The 20,913-nt window shown below is 35.6% G+C and overlaps 1 protein-coding gene across 2 annotated transcripts in view; it reads left to right on the plus strand.

Moving 5' to 3' along the window:
- Positions 1-20,913, plus strand: part of LOC126821164 (ATP-binding cassette sub-family C member 10) — a 103,001-nt gene that overhangs the window by 1,525 nt on the left and 80,563 nt on the right. The window contains exon 2 of one of the 2 annotated variants that reach the window (XM_050549543.2): positions 5,596-5,817. In XM_050549543.2, the coding sequence (XP_050405500.1) occupies positions 5,811-5,817 (7 nt within the window). In that variant the 5' untranslated portion in view covers positions 5,596-5,810. Of the gene's footprint in view, positions 1-5,595; positions 5,818-14,935; positions 16,652-20,913 lie in introns of those variants that run through there. The other variant, XM_050549544.2, reaches the window with a different exon arrangement.

Genomic DNA, 20,913 nt, shown 5'->3' on the forward strand with positions numbered 1-20,913 from the left:
TTCTTCCAATTCTGCTATGGCTCGTCGGAGTCCTTCATCTGGATCAAGATTTCCGTAACCACGTATAATTCTCTGTGGTTTACCCGAGGTGAATAGTTCTAAATAATTCAACTGTTCTTCTTAAGATTCCGTGTGGGGAACAACATTGGACTTGAACTGGTGCATAAATCTCTTATATTTCATTGGGTCTCCGCTAAACTTCTCAATATCGAATTGTGGTTTCTTCAGTTCTTTGACGATAGAGGCTATCAAGTTACCTGCTGTGGATTCTGAAGCAGGTATGGCTGAACTCTGTGGCTCTGTACTAGGTGATGTTGTATTAGTGGTGACAGGTGGCGACTCAGTTAGAACAAAACTTCTAGCGGCAATATTCAGGGAAGGGGGTTCCATCCTCTCAGGCAAACTTGAGGAGGGAGGAGGAGTTTCCATTCTAGTTAAGGCCCTAGTTCTAGCCTCTGCCATCTCCAACTCAGACAAAATCACCAATTCTTCTTCTTGGATCTGCAATCTGATTTTTTCAGTTTTAATTTGTTCCATCCTTTTCAATGCTCTTAACTTAAATTTCCTTTCCTCTTCTATAAGTAATGAAGACAAAACAGATTCATCTTGAATTGAAGTTAAAGCATTTTGATCTGGACGTTGATCGGTAAGTTGTGTCTTGTTAGTAACAGATTGCGGTGATGGAGGTAAGGGAGGGGCCTGCTGTGGAGAAGAAGCCTCCGGCCTTGGTGCTGTCTGTGATGCACTATCTTCAGGGTTAACTTCTTCATTTTCAACATTTATTTTACTTCAAAGATCGTAACCTCCTGATGCCATTTCGATAAACTTCTGTTGATGCTCAAAATACTATGTATACTTCTAAGGCAATTTTTTTTAAAGTAGTGTTCTCGTAAAGTTCAAATCTATTATGAAAACTTCCAACTCATAATAAACTTCTAAATATCAATACACAGATTGTTATCGCCAAACTTCCAACGGCTAAACAAATTACTAATGTGTATATTTACTTTCCTTATGTACAAGTGCGAACTGCAGCTTAACACGTCAATGACTCAATGTGGGGACTAAGGTACACATACAGAAGGCACTCAGTGATACTACTATACGCAATACACAGGCAATGCAATTATGACCAAAGGACCAAAACCAAAAAGGGTGAGACAGACTTCGAACGACTCTTCAAATTGGTTATTCTGGTTCACAAAATACAACAGGTTCAGTGTTGATAAACTTTACTATAATAAACATCAAAGTAAACCATTCAGTGTTGTATTACTTGTAATACACAGCGTTGACACAGCGATTGACTGAAAAAACATATATAGACTTTGTGTAAATAACATGCATACAAAATGTAGCATTTTAGATATGACAAACCTTCCAAAGTGAAGGAGATTTCAATGTACAGGCTAATTTGCTATACCGTTATGCAAAACATACTTATTGACAGCAATAAATGACTAACGGGATTGATAATCAGATGTGTACAATAGCTGGAATCAAGTGCAACCATACTGTCACCATGCAAAATGTGACAAAATTTCAGACACCAAACAAAGTGACAACAATATTCAAATTCCAGAACAATTCGAACATGAACGATGACATGTCTGCTGTGACTGATAAATGATATTCTAATACATATAATTATGCAATAAAATAAATGATAAAACGATTTTCTACCGTGTTAGTATGCTCTCTGTACCAACTTCCAACCCACAGTGACAAGCGACAACCACAGCTGCACGAGATCTCTTCCCAGCCTCCCTAGCGAGTAGCCTCAGGGTTAAGACCACAAAATATCTGCACAATGCCTAAACGGAATCAGACAACTGATTGTTCTCGAAAATTAACTTTAAGACAAACTGAGACACTTTTGGCATCTACAACGAGATTATGTGGCTTCTACATGTGCTTTATTCTGTATTGGCCGTACAATTGTATAGTTACATAGTGGAGGTCGATCGTAGCCACGTTTGAAAATTGGATATTGAAAAAGGCTCTTTTTTTTCCGGCGTGGAAAATGACCGATGGGTCAGATCTAGTGACGGTCATTTTCCATAACCCTAGGTCTTGACCGGCATAAATGGCCGACGTGGAACCCATGTTCATAAAAAGAGGTCACACTTTTGATCAGATTTTGATGAAACTTGAAATGCATGTTTATAACCCAAAGATCTTGGTTCCTTGCGATATTCACGCATACCCAGGCCCGGCGGAGTATGGGGGCTAGGGGGGGCTTTAGCCCCGCCAATATTTTGGCCGCAAGTACCCTTTTCTCCAGGTTGGTGCACGCAAGTAACTATTCTATTAAAAACAAAAAGGCTTGAATTTAACATAGAAGTGACACTTCTATGTTAAATTCAAGCCTTCTTGTTTTTAATAGAATAGTTACTTGCATGCAACAATCTGGAGTCAGAGTAGAAGTAAGACTTCTATGTCTTTCAGAAGAAGAAAACTCTGCTATGCTCTATTCTGTTTCCAGGGTTACGAGACCTTCGGTTTATTTGCGGAAATAATTATTGTGTAACGGTGATATATTTGAACAGTATTGAAAATAAGATACAAATTATGACCTCTAGAGGACCCGTAAGCTAAAAACGTGATGTTCCTACAATCAGGGGATCAGAATCCAGAAAGTTACGGTCCAATATCGAAGAAACCCAGATCTTTGGGATATAAATATATATTTTAAATTTCATCAAAATTGGATAAAAAATTCAAACCGCTGGATGGTCTACAACCTGGGTATTACAATCAGATCCTAATATTAAAGCTACTGGCAGATTTCGTCAAGGTCATGACATGTAAACAGGGTTAGGGCAAGTGATTGTTGCAGAGGATTGTGAGTTAGGGTTTGCGCTACATCTCGTGACATTGGCGAAATCTGCAGATGGTCTTAATATTTAGATCTAAACTGAATATTATATGCTTTTAGGGGAGCGGCCATTTTGTCGGGCAGCACGGTCTCATTTTCAGGAAATGTGAACTCAGCCGTAATTATGGTGTAATGGTGATATATTCGAATGCCTTTTAAATCGGATAAAAATTGTAACCTCTAGAGGGACCACAAGCTAAAAACGCGATTTTTCGTACAATCAGGGGCTATAATCCAGAAATAACAATCAGATATGCGCGATTATGGAAAGGAACCAAATATACATTTCAAGTTTCATCAAAATTGGATGAAAATTGTGACCTCTAGTCTAGAGTGTCCATAAGCTAAAAATAATAAACGTACATTGTAAGTTTCATCATGCATTATGCATATATTTGTCAAGTAAGCATCACATGATTATACCACCACAGATTGTGTTTTTGTGGTAAGGGAGTTAAAATGAAATAAAATTTCACTTCATTGCTGAGTAATTTTATTAGCCAGAAATCGCTTAGAAAGCGTCTCCGACGATCTAGATCCCCAAGAGTTTACAGGCCTAGGCGGCCCCTGGACCCTCGCCTCAGGACCTAGGACGGTAGCCCCCCCAATCAAGAATTGCTTCCGCCGGCCTTGATATCGGATGGTAACTTCCAAAATTATGGCCCAAGATTGTACGAAAAATCACGTTTTTAGCTTGTTGTCCCCCTAGAGGTCACAATTATTATCCGATTTAAAGGGACAATAACACTCTTGCTGGCTTGACAGCTCCAGAAAATAAAAAATAGCCTTATTCTAAGTACTAGATGTGTTAGTGTCCTACCTGTTGTGTAAATTATCCATTAAATCCTATTTTACTTGTTCAAAGGGTTCAAAAATTTTTTAAATCCAAGTCACATTTGAAAAGCTTTACGTCAGGCTTTTCAATTCATTTAGTTGAATTTTTCCAATTTTTTAAATTAGGTGTTTTAAGATGAAATTTGTATCATCAATTAATTGGAATATTGTAAAATAGTACAATTTGTTGACCAGAATAAAGATTGGCACATATTATTCAGTTACAACTAGAGTGGTATTGGATCTTTAAAAAAACATTTGAACATATCACCGATACACCGTAATGTTGATTGAGTTCGAATTTCGTGAAAATCAGGCCAAAGTGTGCTAGACAAAATGGCCACCCCCTATATGCAAATAGTGTAAACATCTGGTATATCAAGATTGTGGACCCTCTAGAGGTCACAATTTTGATACGATTCTGATGAAACTTGAAATACATGTTTATAACCCAACGATCTCGGTTCCTGTCGATATTCACACGCATCGAACCATAACTTCCTGAATTATGGCCCTTGATTGTACAAAAAAAAAGTTTTTAGCTTATGGTCCCTGTATAGGTCAAAATTTTTATCCTGATTTAAAATAAAAAGTGTGAATATATCACCGTTGCACACTAAGTTCTTGGTTCCTTTTGATAATCGTGCGTATCCGAACGTAACATCTTGGATTTTTAGCTTGCACAATTTATTTTTTGATTTTAAAAACTGTTTAAATACAAAGGTTGAAATCAAATTTCAGGAAAATTGAAATGAAACTGCCCAACAAAATGGCCGCTCTTTGTACGCAAATTGTGTAAAAGTATATGTAATACGAAGGTTGTGGACCCTCTAGAGGTCACAATTTTTACCGATTTTGATGAAACTTGAAACATATCTTTATATCCCAAAGATCTCAGTCCCTTTTGATATTTGCACATTTCCGACCATGACTTTCTGGATTATTGCCCCAGATTGTACAAAAAATCGCATTTGTTTTTAGCTTTATCTCTATCCATCTCTTGCAAAATGTGGGCGTATCCTGCTTGGCAGCCGCAGGTTAGTTGTTCCCCGGCTTTCGAAGAAAGCAGGGGACTATTAAAATGGGTTCGTCTGTCTGTCTGTGTTCGAAGATGAGCATGTTCGGCTTAGGGTAAGCAGAGATAAGCCATTTGATTGGTTGATGCTTTGGGACACGATAACTTTAGTTCTACTTAAGTGAGAGTGATGAAACTTAGTGTATAATTTCATTACATCAATATCTTGACTAAGTTCGATAATGAGCATTTTCTGCTCAGGGTAAGCAGAGTGATAAGCAATTTGATTGTTCGAGACCTTGGAACACAATAACTCTTCTTCAAATTGAAGCAGAAATAAGCAATCTCATTGGTTGATGCTTTGAGGCACGATAACTTTGGTTATAATAAAGTGAGAGCGATGGAACTCTGAATATAGATTCATTATTTCATTACCTTGACTAATTTCGATGGTGAGAATTTTCTGCTTAGGCTAATGAGCGATAAGCCATTTGATTGGTCAAGACTTTGGAACATAACAACTCTGCTATTAATTGAGGTAGAATGTTTAGACTTGATGTAGATGTTCATTAGGCGAATGTCTTGACTCAGTTCAATGATTAACATTTCAAGCTGAAGCTAAGCAGAGCTAATCGATTTCATTGGTCAATGCTTTGGGACAAGATAATTTTGATTCTATTTGATAGAGAGTGATAAAACTTAGTGTATAGTTTGATTGCTTGATACTTTTGAAAAAAAAATAAAGGTGCGATTAATTAATGTGTGTCATCTATTTATTTTGGGATTTCGGCGGGGGACATCAGCCTCACTGTTGGCTTGTTTGTTCAAGTAACCATTTACATCCATATATGTGACGAATAATTTACAGGTCGCCCATCCGATGTTCTACCATGTATAAGAGAGGATCTAGAAGAAGAACGTATTAATGAAGATGTTAGCAATGATGATGTAACTGAAGAAGATGGAGGACTAGTAATAGAAGAAGAACAAGAGAAGGGTGTGGTCAAACTACATGTATATAAATCATATTGGAAAGCTATAGGTAGCTGTCTAGCGCCAACAGTATTGATAGCTCTATTTCTAATGCAAGGTGAAAGTATATTTGCTTTTATTTCATATTGATTCACTAGCTTGTATTGCCTAAAATGGAACTGACAGCTTAATCTATTTATATGAAAGCCACACTGGTTTATGCCAGAGGTCACTATCTGCAGAAACTTTACCAGTTCTTTATCTAACGATAAAGTTCATGACGAAAATCTGCACAAAGCATGGTTAAAGTCATCCAAGCATTTATTTTAGTCAGTAATTTTTTTACAACCTCCACATAAGAGTGACATTTAAGAATACATTTTCTATAAAGAGAAATGCCCTCAAGTAAATTCTGGGGTTCTTGAACTAAAAATAGACACCGGAAGTATGTCATACATAAAAGCTCCTATACTTGCCTACAAATTCTTTGTTTTCTCCTGTCATTAAATTTATATTATATGCATTGTTGAAATCAGCGAAAGAAAAGAGTTTATCGATTTGAACAATTTCTGTTCATTGTTTCAAAAGTAATGACCCTTAGTGAAATGATTCCTGATGATTATTGCTAGAGTTACAGATATTGCTCACTTCAAAGTTATTTGATTTGTTTGAAATTTTTATGCATTGTTCAGAACATTGCTAGAGTTATGGGCCTTATTCACTTAGTAAAATCTTGTAAACTGCCATCTGATCTGCTTAAAATCCTATATGCATTGTTAAAATTAGTGAACCTGGTAATCCTGATTTAAACATTTCATGCTAATTACTTCTAAGGTTAAAACTTTGATTTACTTTGTATAATCTTGTTGTCCCCCGCCTTTCGAAGAAAGCAGGGGGCTATTAAAATGGGTTTATCTGTCTGTCCGTCCGTCACACTTTTTGGGACACAATAACTCTCTTTCTAATTGAGCTAGAATGTTCAAACTTGTTGTAGGTGTTTATTAGGTCAATGCCTTGATGAAGTTCGAAGATGAGTATTTTCTGCTTAGAGTACAAGCAGAGATAAGCAATTTGATTGGTTGATGTTTGGGACACGATAAATTTAGTTCTAATTAAGTGAGAGTGATGAAACTTGGTGTATACCTTCATTACATCAATACCTTGACTAAGTTCAATAATGAGCATTTTCTGCTCAGGGTAAGCAGAGCGATAAGCAATTTGATTGGCCGAGTTATTGGAACACAATAACTCTCCTTGTAATTGAGCTAGAATCTTCAAATTTGGTTGGTGTAGGTGTTTATTAGGTCAATACCTTGATGGAGTTCGAAGATCAGCATTTTCTGCTTAGGGTAAGCAGAGCTGATAAGCAATTTGATTGGTTGATGCTTTGGGACACGATAACTTTAGTTCTAATTAAGTAAGCGTGGTGAAACTTGATGTATAGTTTCATTACATCAATACCTTGACTAAGTTCGATAATGAGCATTTTCTGCTCAGGGTAAGCAGAGCGATAAGCAAGTTGATTGGCCGAGACATTGGAACACAATAACTCTCCTTCTAATTGAGCTAGAATGTTCAAACTTGGTGTAGGTGTTTATTAGGTCAAGATCAGCATTTTCTGCTTAGGGTAAGCAGAGCTGATAAGCAATTTGATTGGTTGATGCTTTGGGACATGAGAACTTTAGTTCTAATTAAGTGAGAGTGGTGAAACTTGGTGTATAGTTTCATTACATCAATACCTTGACTAAGTTCGATAATGAGCATTTTCTCTCATTCTAATTAGTTATTTTGTTCACACTTGGCATAGGTGTCTATTAGGTGAATGCTGTTTTGGATTATAGAAACGATACTCGATTGAATAGGAAACATGTTTATTAAAGGCTATTGCCTTTCTATACTCAATACTCACATATCTTGACTATACAAGATTTTTACAAAGAAAAACACATGGTTTTAAAATATGGCTGCCAACCCAACTCTACAACATTTTTTATCTCCAAAAAGAAGAGTAAAAAGAAAATCATTTCAGAACACACTCCCCCCTTATTGACGCGAGGTCAATAAAACACACTAAAATATAAGATAATGCTTGAGATTTACACTCGTAATAGCAATACTCTATACAATTATTTAAGATGCTTTACTCGAATTAACAAGAATCTTTAAGATGCTGTACTCTATAAGATTCTATACTGAAACTACTAAGATTCTATACTCAAAACACTAAGATTCTAAACTCGTTACATGTTCTAAGATTCTAAACTCATAAATACACATATCACACACAGATTTCTAACTGTGTACTCTTATACTTATAAATAATAAGATACATTTCTTTACTCATCTCTAACCAACTCTATTGGGTACAATTTTTGTATAGGTCTATTCAAAAATATAATTTTGCCTTGTTTGTTCTGAACTCTAACAACAGCGGATCGCACTTTATTATCACGGCCTGGTAAAATCCTGTCAACTCTACCCATTTCCCAATTTAAACGCGATACTTTATCATCAAATACTAACACAATATCACCCTCACATATGATAGGACCTGTTTTAACTCTGGAACGATGATGCTCGCGTAATTGAGTAACATAGTCATTCCGCCATCTTGACCAATAAATACAGTTTGTAAGTATTTCTTACGCTTGCAGAATTCAGAGGAGTTATCACCAACTACTTTAGGATTTGGATTAAAGAACAGTTCCGACAATATCCGTCTTCCCAGTACTAAATGCGAAGGGGTTAAAGGTTCTATACAATCGTTGCTAAGGTATGTAAGAGGACGCGAGTTGAACACGCCTTCAATGTCCACTAATATAGTCAATAGCTCTTCATACGTCAAATGAGCATTACCTAAAGCTTTTTTCAGGCAACGTTTGGTGGAACGCACCATACGCTCAAAAAATCCACCCCACCACGGGGATCGTTCAATATTATAGCACCATTTAATGTTCCTACTATTCGTAAAGGCTCGAAGTTCAGCACTCTTGAAAACCAGTCCATTGTCTGAATTCACTAAGGTTGGTACTCCACGCCTTCAAATAAAACTTCGAAAACTCTTGGTAAAAGAAGTAGAACTAGCATCCGGTGCTAAATCTAAATGAACCGTGCGACTACTCGCACAAGTATACAGCACTATGAACACCTTGTTCATCTCTCCACTCTTAGAATAAATGTCTTTAATGTATAATGGTCCCGCATAGTCCACTCCAATATTTGTAAAAGCGAGATCATCAGAAAGTCGAAACTCTGGTAAAGGCGGCGCTAACGGAACTCCATAACATTTACCTTCCAATTTACGACAGGGAATACATTTCGTAATCACAGCTTTAACAACTTGTTGTCCACGACAAACCCAAAACTTTTGGCGCAACTGAACTAAAGTCTCTGCTGTCCCATTATGATGCACATCTCGATGACACTTTTCAATAATCAAACTCGTAAAACGATGAAATCTGGTAGGAAAATAGGGAATTTCGCATCAAAAGGCAAATTAGTATAGCCCATAACATCTCAAAATGCCAATGTCATCAAGTTTTAAATTAAGCTACTGTCTCTGTTGCTCAAATTTACGGCCATTAAAACTATGTTGAATATCTCTACACCAGATATTTTATTCTTCAAATTCTTAATGAAACCCAAACATAAGCAGTCACTCTTAATAGACTATTAATGTTGCTATAGCGAGAAATGTCTAGTATATTTTCAATATTATGATTAGTTTTGACATCTGAGATACAAACAGTAGATTTCTTAACTTCAGAATAAAATGGTTCACTCAAAGTTTCTTCAATGTTACTCGGCCAAATGTCTCTTGGACTTAACAAGTATAATGGTCCCTGCCACCACAGGTCATTATTTACCAATTCTACTGCCTTACATCCCCGTGAAGCAACATCTGCAGGGTTTTCTTTAGTTGAGCAGTAAGACCATTTACCAATGTCAGAAGAATCGCTAATTTCAACCACACGATTATTCACAAACTGCTTAAACTCACAGGTAGTATTTTTAATCCAAGACAATGCGACTTGAGAGTCAGACCAAAAATATACAGGCGCACCTACGATGTCCTTTAAAGCTTCTCGTACACATATAGCTAGTCTAACAGATATTAAACATGCGAGTAGCTCAAGTTTGGGTATAGATTGTTTCTTTAAAGGCGCCACACGTTTTAGAGGCAATTAAATTACAATGTTTTTCGTTAGTATCTGAATGTTCACACCTTACATATAAACAAGAACCATAAGCTTTTTCGGAAGCGTCTCCGAATACATGAAATTGAATAGAATTCGCCTGTCGTAGTTCAGAACAAATACAGCGATTAATATGTATAGCCTTTACAGCAGATAGACTAGACACTAAATTATTCCAATAATCACAAAAATTATTATCTAATGGATCATCCCAATCTAAAGGATTTTCACACAACTTTTGAAAACATAGCTTAAACAGTAATACAATAGGTGATATTAAACCAACTGGATCAAAGAATTTCGCAGTTGTACTAAGAACTTGTCTTTTAGTTAAAGTTCCATTAACATTTACATTTGACAAAATCTTATCAAATTCGAATTGAAACCTATCAGTATTAGTATCCCATTTTTGACCTAAAACACTGTTACTATCAAAATTTGAATTTTGAACAAAATCATTATAACCTCTATCATCTTTGATTACATCAGACTCTATTTTCGTAACATTAAATTCTACTTCAGGGAAATCGCTGGACTCTCTTGCAGCATAGACATTAACACAGGCGAATTACTACACCATTTTCTCATATTGAATCCACAATTATTTAAGCAGAGTTTACATTATCTGCTCCAGAGGCAAAATCATCAACATACAATGACCTAAGAATATTATTCAAAATTTTAAAATTGCCATCGATAGAATTACTTAAATGATAAGGTAGGGTTGCATTTAAAATGAAGGGACTTGAAGTCACTCCAAATACCACTCTATTAAATCTAAACACTTTAATTTTAGGTGACTCGCCCATAAGAATCTAAGAAAGTCTCGGTGCTCTTTATAAATGGCAATATTCAAAAATGCCTTCTGTATGTCAGCAGTCAAAGCGATAGGATTCATTCTAAATCGAAGAAGAATATCGAATATAAGCGGGTTTAATGAAGGGCCTGAATATAAACACTCATTAAGACTAGGCCCATTTGTTTTACAAGAGGCATCATGTACCACTCTTAATTTAGTTGTGACCTTATCTGAATGTAAAACTTCTCTGTGTGGAATGTAATGTATTGATCCGGAATTAATTATTACATCATCATCATTTACAGTATCAATAATACCTTCAGATAATTGTTCATCAATTATTCTATCATATTCTTTAAGAACATCCGGCTTACTATTTAGTCGATACAAAAGAGATGATAAGCGCTTTACACAAGTAGAATAATTATCAGATATTTTAAGATGATTTTCTTTAAATGGTAACCTCACCTCATACCTTTTACCATCAAATGTAATGTTATCAGTAAAATCTGACAAAACACTTGATTCATCATTACGAATACCCAAAGATTCAAGCTCTCAAAACTTACTTAACTCAGACTTAATTGAAGATACATCACAATTTTCATCAGATACAGAACTAATATGCAATACATGCGTATGACTTAAATTAATAGTGCATTGCTCACTACTTGAGTTATTAATGACAGGGCCAGACAGCACCCAACCAAGTTTTGTCAACATTGCGACGGGACCAGGGAACTCTCCCCGTCTTGTTTCACCACAAAAGAAATTCCAATAGAAATCTGCCCTGATTAATATATCAACTGTAAAATAAGAATGCCCAGATGGATTCGCTAATTTCAAACCCTGTAAATGTGGGTACTTTTCTAAAGCTTTACACGTTAATTGATCGCTACCATACGCTGTAACATACAAATGTAAACCATCATCACTTGCAACATTAAATTGAACAATGTCACACAATCTTAACTTAGGAGTTTCCTCCCCAAAGGTTTTAATAAGTAAATTTTCATGCCCAACAGTTATTAAATTTAACAATCTGCGTGTTGTATCAGTAATATATGTTCTTTGACTGCACAAATCAAATACAATGTTCTTATACGATCCCCTAGAATTACCATTACCACTTACAAACCCTACAGCGGTTTGTAACAGAATAGAATTTTGATCACCTGTACAAGTCATGTTAGATGTCACAGTTTGACTCGATTGTCCAGTTTCAGTTTTATTAACATAACTCGGCAGCCTTACATTTTGTTGAGGCCTATAAGTACAAATAGCTTTATTATGTCTTTCTCCGCAGTTAAAGCATTTATAGTCATGATTAGGACAATTCCGTAACACATGTCCAGAGCGTAAACTCAAAAAACACTTTGCTTTATGACGTAATATAGATTTGTGAGCTGAAATGTCAGTAACGGACGTGCAGTTTACAGATGGGTTTTGCTGAGCACAAAACACACAATACGGCACAGATCTTTGATCTTTACTCGAAAATAAAGTTGAAGCTGTTGAGGGATTCACTCGATTCGATCTGGATTGAGGACTGTATACGTTGTTCAAAGAATACCCGCGTTTCTTAGAATTACTATGCATTAAATTAACTCGCTCTCTAGCTTCAAGTTCAGTTTTTAAAATATCCAAGACTTCGTCCACACTCCAATCTTTAACTCCACGGCTAATAAATAAACGTAACTCTTCAGGAAGTTTATTGATGATAATAGGAATAAGAATATTACCATACGATTCAGACTGTACACCCATAGATTTTAGACTTCTTATCTGGACCTCAATGGTGTCGTATAATCTACGAATATATTTAACTTCACAACCACTTGTAACAGGTTGTAAATTAAGTAAAACGTCCATATCCAGAAATAATAACTTGCTTATTTGCGAACCTATCTTTTAAAAGCTGAATTGCTGCTTCATAGTCTTCACTTATTAAAGACAAGCCTGCTACACATGAAGATGCTGGTCCGTCCAACAGACTCTTTAAATAATTAAATTTCTCAACACTTGAAATGTCACTGTTATCGTCTACTGCAGCCCGGAAGCTATCCCAAAACGGCTGCCACAGCTTCGGATCACCAGAAAATCTAGGCAAACACAATTTTGGCAATTTAGTCTTACTGACAAAAGTTTCTCTAGATGGATTACTAGGGCTACTCAAATCAGAACTATCAGCTATACTGGTACTCGATTTTTCACTGGCCTTCTCATTATTATGTAAACACAATTTAATTTTAAATAAAGTTCTATTAATAGTGTCAGCAAATTCACTTGATTCAAACATATCATTACCAACTTCATCTTCATCTTCAATATCTTCTAATACTTTTTCATCTTAAGACGCTAAAATGAATTTCTTTTCTGTGTCCTTCTAAACTTTCCACTGAAGAAGGAGATCCATCAAACTGAGCTAATGATAACAATTGTCAATATATTAGGCCTATAAGATAATTACTATACTATACTATAGGTCGACTGGCACATGAACTAAACTCAAGAGATTGACTGGAACAACTGTATCCGTCTCGTCGGACCATGTTTTGGATTATAGAAACGATACTCGGTTAAATAGGAAACATGTTTATTAAAGGCTATTGCCTTTCTATACTCAATACTCACATATCTTGACTATACAAGATTTTTACAAAGAAAAACACATGGTTTTAAAATATGGCTGCCAACCCAACTCAACAACATTTATTATCTCCAAAAAGAAGAGTAAAAAGAAAACAAGAGTTGTTTCCCTTTCATCATTAATCATTTCAGAACAAATGCCTTGATGGAGTTCAAACATGAGAATTTTCTGCTTAGGGTAAGCAAAAACAAGCAATTTAATTGGTTGATACTTTGGGACTCGATAACTTTAGTTCGAATTAAGTGAGAGTGGGGACACTTGGTGTATAGCTTTAATACTGAGTTCGTTCATGAACATTATTTGCTGAGGGTAAGCAGAGTGATAAGCAATTTGATTGGTTGAGATTTTGGAACACAATAACTCTCCTTCTAATTGAGGTAGAATGTTCAAACTTGGTGTAGGCGTTCATTATGTGAATGCCTTGATGGAGTTCAATGATGAACATTGCTTACGGTAAGCAGAGATAAACAATCTGATTGGTTGATGCTTTGGGACACGATAACTTCCTGAATTATGGTCTCTGATTGTATGAAAAATCTCGCTTTTAACTTGTGGTCCCTCTAGAGGTCACAATTTTTATCTGAATTAAAAAAAAACGTTTTAGTATATCATCGTTACACCCTAATGATGGTTGAGTTCGAATTTCGGGAAAATCGGACCAAAACTGCCAGACAAAATGGCCGCCCTTGTACGCAAATAGTGTAAAAATATGGTATATCAAGGTTGTCACAATTTTCATCCGATTTAGATGAAACTTGGAATGCATGTTTTTGACCCAAAGATCTTGGTTCCTGTCGATATTTGCGCATATCGGATTTTACCTTTCTGAATTATGGCCCCTGATTGTATGAAAATCACGCTTTTAGTTTGTGGTCCCTCTGGAGGTCACAATTTTTATCCGAATTAAAAAACATGTTTTAGTATATCACCATACACCCAAATGATGGTTGAGTTCAAATTTCGTGAAAATCGTACTAAGACTGATGGACATAATGGCCCCTTGTACGCAAATAGTGTAAAAATATGGTATATCAAGGTTGTTGACTCTCTTAGAGGCCACAGTTTTTATCGGATTTGGATGAAACTTTAAATATATGTTTTTATCATAAAGATTTTGGTTCCTTTTGATAATCACACTTATCCAAACGTAACTTCCTGGATTATGACCCCTTGGTGCCTTTTGATAATCAAACATATCCGAACATAACTTCCTGGATTATGGTCCTTGATTGGTCGAAAAATTGCATTTTTAGCTTGTGGATTCTCTAGAGGTCACAATTTTTTTTCTGATTTTAAAAACCATTTAGATATATCACCATTCCACCATAATGAAGGTTGAATTCGAATTTCAGGGGGAGCCACGGTGGCTAGTTGGTTAAGACACTGGCTCGCTAGCCTGGAGGTCGGGTGTTCGATCCCTGCATTGGCCGAGAAAGTTCATCTGGATTTTCCGACGTGGTTTCCCCTTGTCAGTGGTGCAGAACGGAGGGCCTGACAAGGACAGCTGTCTAGTCCTTCGGATGAGACGAAAAACTGAGGTCCCGTGTATACATTGGAATGCACGTAAAAGATCCCTTGGCAGTTGGAATTCGATATAAGAGTAGGCGATAGTGCCGCTGCCTGGGCAAAATTTCCCTCATAGCACACTGTATGGCGTATGCCCGTCTTCATTAGTCCAGCATAGGAGCAGAACAGTAGGACGTTAAACCCCATTTCATTTCATTTCATTTCGAATTTCAGGAAAATCAAAATGAAACTGCCCGACAAAAAGGCCGCTCTTTGTACGCAAATTGTATATAAAATATAAGTATGTAATACTTTATTAATACAAAGGTTATGGACCCTCTAGAAGTCACAATTTTTATCCGAGTTTGATGAAACTTTAAACATATCTTTATAATTCAAAAATCGCAGTCCCTTTTGATATTTGCACACTTCAGACCATAACTTTCTGGACTGTACAAAAAATTGTTTTTGGTTTTATCCATCTCTTGCAAAATGTGGGAATATCCTACCTGGCAGCCGCTGGTTTACTTTATACACATTATACATGCTAACAGAGGGTTAATTTTATAAATGTTATCGTTATTTTGCAGGCTATGACTTTGTCAAACAAAATTTTATTTTAGAGCAATTTCAATTATCATTGTGCCGTTTGTCTATCTTCGTCGAATGAATAAAAACTAAAAGGTGACAGACAAAAACTACCACTGTAACATTGGTACTGTTTAATCTAGCGTAAATAGCATTAATTTCTACTCTGTGTCCAATTATTCATAAATATTGTTGAATTTCGGCGAATAGTGCTCAATTTGTACTTTTATCATATTTCAATCTCACTGTTTAATTTTGATTACCAAGCGTCTAATTAACTAGTGTTTAGTTTCTCGACACGTGTTGAATTATAAGCGTCCCGTCTTATTAGCACGACTGTTCAATAATTAGTTGGACCGTTCAATTTCCCGAGCCGTGATTAAAAGGTTTAATCTCTCTGTGCCCCCCAATCAACTGGTGTTATAGGGTAGTGGTGTGAAAATTTAAGTAAACAAAGGATTATAGACTGTATCCTTATTAGTACTGTTCACCTAGTTAAAATTTAATTATTTTAATGATTAAAATAAATAAGTTAAGTTCACGTGTCATCGGTTAACGAGTATCTTAAATATTATTCACCTACCTTTCATTCAGACAGTACTCATAAATCAATCAAATATATGATTAGAAACTCACTATCATTATATAAGGATAGTTGTCACCCCCAATTACATTATATCTTTTAAAATGGCTCAAGTTCGCATAGGGTTTATTCCTAATTCTCAAGGAGGTCAAAATTTAGTTAATTTGGGGTATAAGTACAGAGTAAAAAATACGAAACCCAATAGCACCAGCAGACTTTTACTGAAAATACAATAGTTCAATTGGATAACGGGGGACGATTGCCCCCTAAAAGACGAAAATATAAAAGAGTAGAAGAATCTATTAATGATCTAAAAATCAAACTGTTAAATGGAGTAAAAAGTGCAATTGAATATACTGACGCCATATCACATTTAGTAGGGTTAAATAGGAAACATGTTTATTAAAGGCTATTGCCTTTCTATACTCAATACTCACATATCTTGACTATACAAGATTTTTACAAAGAAAAACACATGGTTTTAAAATATGGCTGCCAACCCAACTCAACAACATTTATTATCTCCAAAAAGAAGAGTAAAAAGAAAACAAGAGTTGTTTCCCTTTCATCATTAATCATTTCAGAACAAATGCCTTGATGGAGTTCAAACATGAGAATTTTCTGCTTAGGGTAAGCAAAAACAAGCAATTTAATTGGTTGATACTTTGGGACTCGATAACTTTAGTTCGAATTAAGTGAGAGTGGGGACACTTGGTGTATAGCTTTAATACTGAGTTCGTTCATGAACATTATTTGCTGAGGGTAAGCAGAGTGATAAGCAATTTGATTGGTTGAGATTTTGGAACACAATAACTCTCCTTCTAATTGAGGTAGAATGTTCAAACTTGGTGTAGGCGTTCATTATGTGAATGCCTTGATGGAGTTCAATGATGAACATTGCTTACGGTAAGCAGAGATAAACAATCTGATTGGTTGATGCTTTGGGACACGATAACTTCCTGAATTATGGTCTCTGATTGTATGAAAAATCTCGCTTTTAACTTGTGGTCCCTCTAGAGGTCACAATTTTTATCTGAATTAAAAAAAAACGTTTTAGTATATCATCGTTACACCCTAATGATGGTTGAGTTCGAATTTCGGGAAAATCGGACCAAAACTGCCAGACAAAATGGCCGCCCTTGTACGCAAATAGTGTAAAAATATGGTATATCAAGGTTGTCACAATTTTCATCCGATTTAGATGAAACTTGGAATGCATGTTTTTGACCCAAAGATCTTGGTTCCTGTCGATATTTGCGCATATCGGATTTTACCTTTCTGAATTATGGCCCCTGATTGTATGAAAATCACGCTTTTAGTTTGTGGTCCCTCTGGAGGTCACAATTTTTATCCGAATTAAAAAACATGTTTTAGTATATCACCATACACCCAAATGATGGTTGAGTTCAAATTTCGTGAAAATCGTACTAAGACTGATGGACATAATGGCCCCTTGTACGCAAATAGTGTAAAAATATGGTATATCAAGGTTGTTGACTCTCTTAGAGGCCACAGTTTTTATCGGATTTGGATGAAACTTTAAATATATGTTTTTATCATAAAGATTTTGGTTCCTTTTGATAATCACACTTATCCAAACGTAACTTCCTGGATTATGACCCCTTGGTGCCTTTTGATAATCAAACATATCCGAACATAACTTCCTGGATTATGGTCCTTGATTGGTCGAAAAATTGCATTTTTAGCTTGTGGATTCTCTAGAGGTCACAATTTTTTTTCTGATTTTAAAAACCATTTAGATATATCACCATTCCACCATAATGAAGGTTGAATTCGAATTTCAGGGGGAGCCACGGTGGCTAGTTGGTTAAGACACTGGCTCGCTAGCCTGGAGGTCGGGTGTTCGATCCCTGCATTGGCCGAGAAAGTTCATCTGGATTTTCCGACGTGGTTTCCCCTTGTCAGTGGTGCAGAACGGAGGGCCTGACAAGGACAGCTGTCTAGTCCTTCGGATGAGACGAAAAACTGAGGTCCCGTGTATACATTGGAATGCACGTAAAAGATCCCTTGGCAGTTGGAATTCGATATAAGAGTAGGCGATAGTGCCGCTGCCTGGGCAAAATTTCCCTCATAGCACACTGTATGGCGTATGCCCGTCTTCATTAGTCCAGCATAGGAGCAGAACAGTAGGACGTTAAACCCCATTTCATTTCATTTCATTTCGAATTTCAGGAAAATCAAAATGAAACTGCCCGACAAAAAGGCCGCTCTTTGTACGCAAATTGTATATAAAATATAAGTATGTAATACTTTATTAATACAAAGGTTATGGACCCTCTAGAAGTCACAATTTTTATCCGAGTTTGATGAAACTTTAAACATATCTTTATAATTCAAAAATCGCAGTCCCTTTTGATATTTGCACACTTCAGACCATAACTTTCTGGACTGTACAAAAAATTGTTTTTGGTTTTATCCATCTCTTGCAAAATGTGGGAATATCCTACCTGGCAGCCGCTGGTTTACTTTATACACATTATACATGCTAACAGAGGGTTAATTTTATAAATGTTATCGTTATTTTGCAGGCTATGACTTTGTCAAACAAAATTTTATTTTAGAGCAATTTCAATTATCATTGTGCCGTTTGTCTATCTTCGTCGAATGAATAAAAACTAAAAGGTGACAGACAAAAACTACCACTGTAACATTGGTACTGTTTAATCTAGCGTAAATAGCATTAATTTCTACTCTGTGTCCAATTATTCATAAATATTGTTGAATTTCGGCGAATAGTGCTCAATTTGTACTTTTATCATATTTCAATCTCACTGTTTAATTTTGATTACCAAGCGTCTAATTAACTAGTGTTTAGTTTCTCGACACGTGTTGAATTATAAGCGTCCCGTCTTATTAGCACGACTGTTCAATAATTAGTTGGACCGTTCAATTTCTCGAGCCGTGATTAAAAGGTTTAATCTCTCTGTGCCCCCCAATCAACTGGTGTTATAGGGTAGTGGTGTGAAAATTTAAGTAAACAAAGGATTATAGACTGTATCCTTATTAGTACTGTTCACCTAGTTAAAATTTAATTATTTTAATGATTAAAATAAATAAGTTAAGTTCACGTGTCATCGGTTAACGAGTATCTTAAATATTATTCACCTACCTTTCATTCAGACAGTACTCATAAATCAATCAAATATATGATTAGAAACTCACTATCATTATATAAGGATAGTTGTCACCCCCAATTACATTATATCTTTTAAAATGGCTCAAGTTCGCATAGGGTTTATTCCTAATTCTCAAGGAGGTCAAAATTTAGTTAATTTGGGGTATAAGTACAGAGTAAAAAATACGAAACCCAATAGCACCAGCAGACTTTTACAGAAAATACAATAGTTCAATTGGATAACGGGGGACGATTGCCCCCTAAAAGACGAAAATATAAAAGAGTAGAAGAATCTATTAATGATCTAAAAATCAAACTGTTAAATGGAGTAAAAAGTGCAATTGAATATACTGACGCCATATCACATTTAGTAGGGTTATGACTTATGTTTGATACATGTATTTGTTGTTACTTTTATGAAATTTATTGTGAATAAAGTTGTTAATTAGTTTAAACCTAGTAGTTTAAAAAAACAGACTATACTTTTATCTATTGTATTCGATAACCCCCTTACTTGATTAATCCCCCCATGAGAACAATAGCAGGGGGCACAGTGAGATGTCCCCGATTAAAATCAGTCAAGGTGTCCAATTACGTAAGGTGTTAAATTTTGTTGTCATCAAACATCTAATTTCACGTGCGATGTTCAGATATTACGATGTGTTTAGTTGTTGGTCATCATTCAGTTTTGCAGCACTATGTTGAAATACTGTAATAATTGTTAGTTTTACTACTGACCTGTTGCCATACAGTGAAATATTATTTTTCAGGATTCATACGACGGCAGGTATCTGTAATGCCTGTCATTATCCGGGGATTATTTTTCAAGATCACTACGGTGAAACAGATGTTGGATTTTTAATGGCGACGGGACAGTTCCGAAGCAAAGCTTTCTTGAGATACACATACCGTTTCGTCCACAATCATAAAACGTGTATTTATATATCCATTTAAAACAGTATTTCCCACACTGAGAACACATCCACGAATGATAAATCTCACGCATCTGATTTATGTGTGTACACGTCGACTCCCAACCCTGATTAAATCCTTTTGTTTAAATGTCTTCGCAATTAAGACTAACAGCATGGGTATTGCACCAATCATATATTACATAATATGGGATCTATAGAAAGCATTTTGGGCTGAAGGGTAGTGCGATTATCTCGGGCAATAAACACAGAAGACTTGTAGAAGCTAACAATATTTCTATTGTGTAAGACAAAACGTGAAAATAAACTAATAATTCAAACTCTTTATTTCTTTTTATTATTATAGAACGACGACTCTTTTTCGCTGAAGATCAAATAAAACCTACTAAATACATTTCATGCTTATATGTAACGCATAACTTTGCCAAACTTTATTTCAGAGAAAGCCAATTTAAAAAGGAATTGTATCATATATTTAAGTTAAATTTTCAATAAAGAATGGGGATATTATAAATACAGGCCTCGGTGTAATTTTACATGCAAAATTAACGGTATTTATTTGTCATAAACAATCAATGTCAAAACGATATACTGCCACGATGTTATGAATGTTGAATATTTTCGTTAATAATACGGACGCGTTAGTCCACGTTGTATAGTGAGAACACGCGTGTTCACATATTCTGCACAATATATATGCAGTTATATTTCCAACCAGTCATGTAAAGCTGCATGTCTAGAACATTTTAAAGGACACGTATGCATAAGACTATACATGTATTACACAGTTTAGATATTTATGCTGTGTTCAAATTGTTTTGCAT

The sequence above is a fragment of the Patella vulgata genome, chromosome 5 (genome assembly GCF_932274485.2).
Source record: "Patella vulgata chromosome 5, xgPatVulg1.2, whole genome shotgun sequence".
In the NCBI taxonomy this organism is placed as follows: Eukaryota; Metazoa; Mollusca; class Gastropoda; family Patellidae; genus Patella; species Patella vulgata.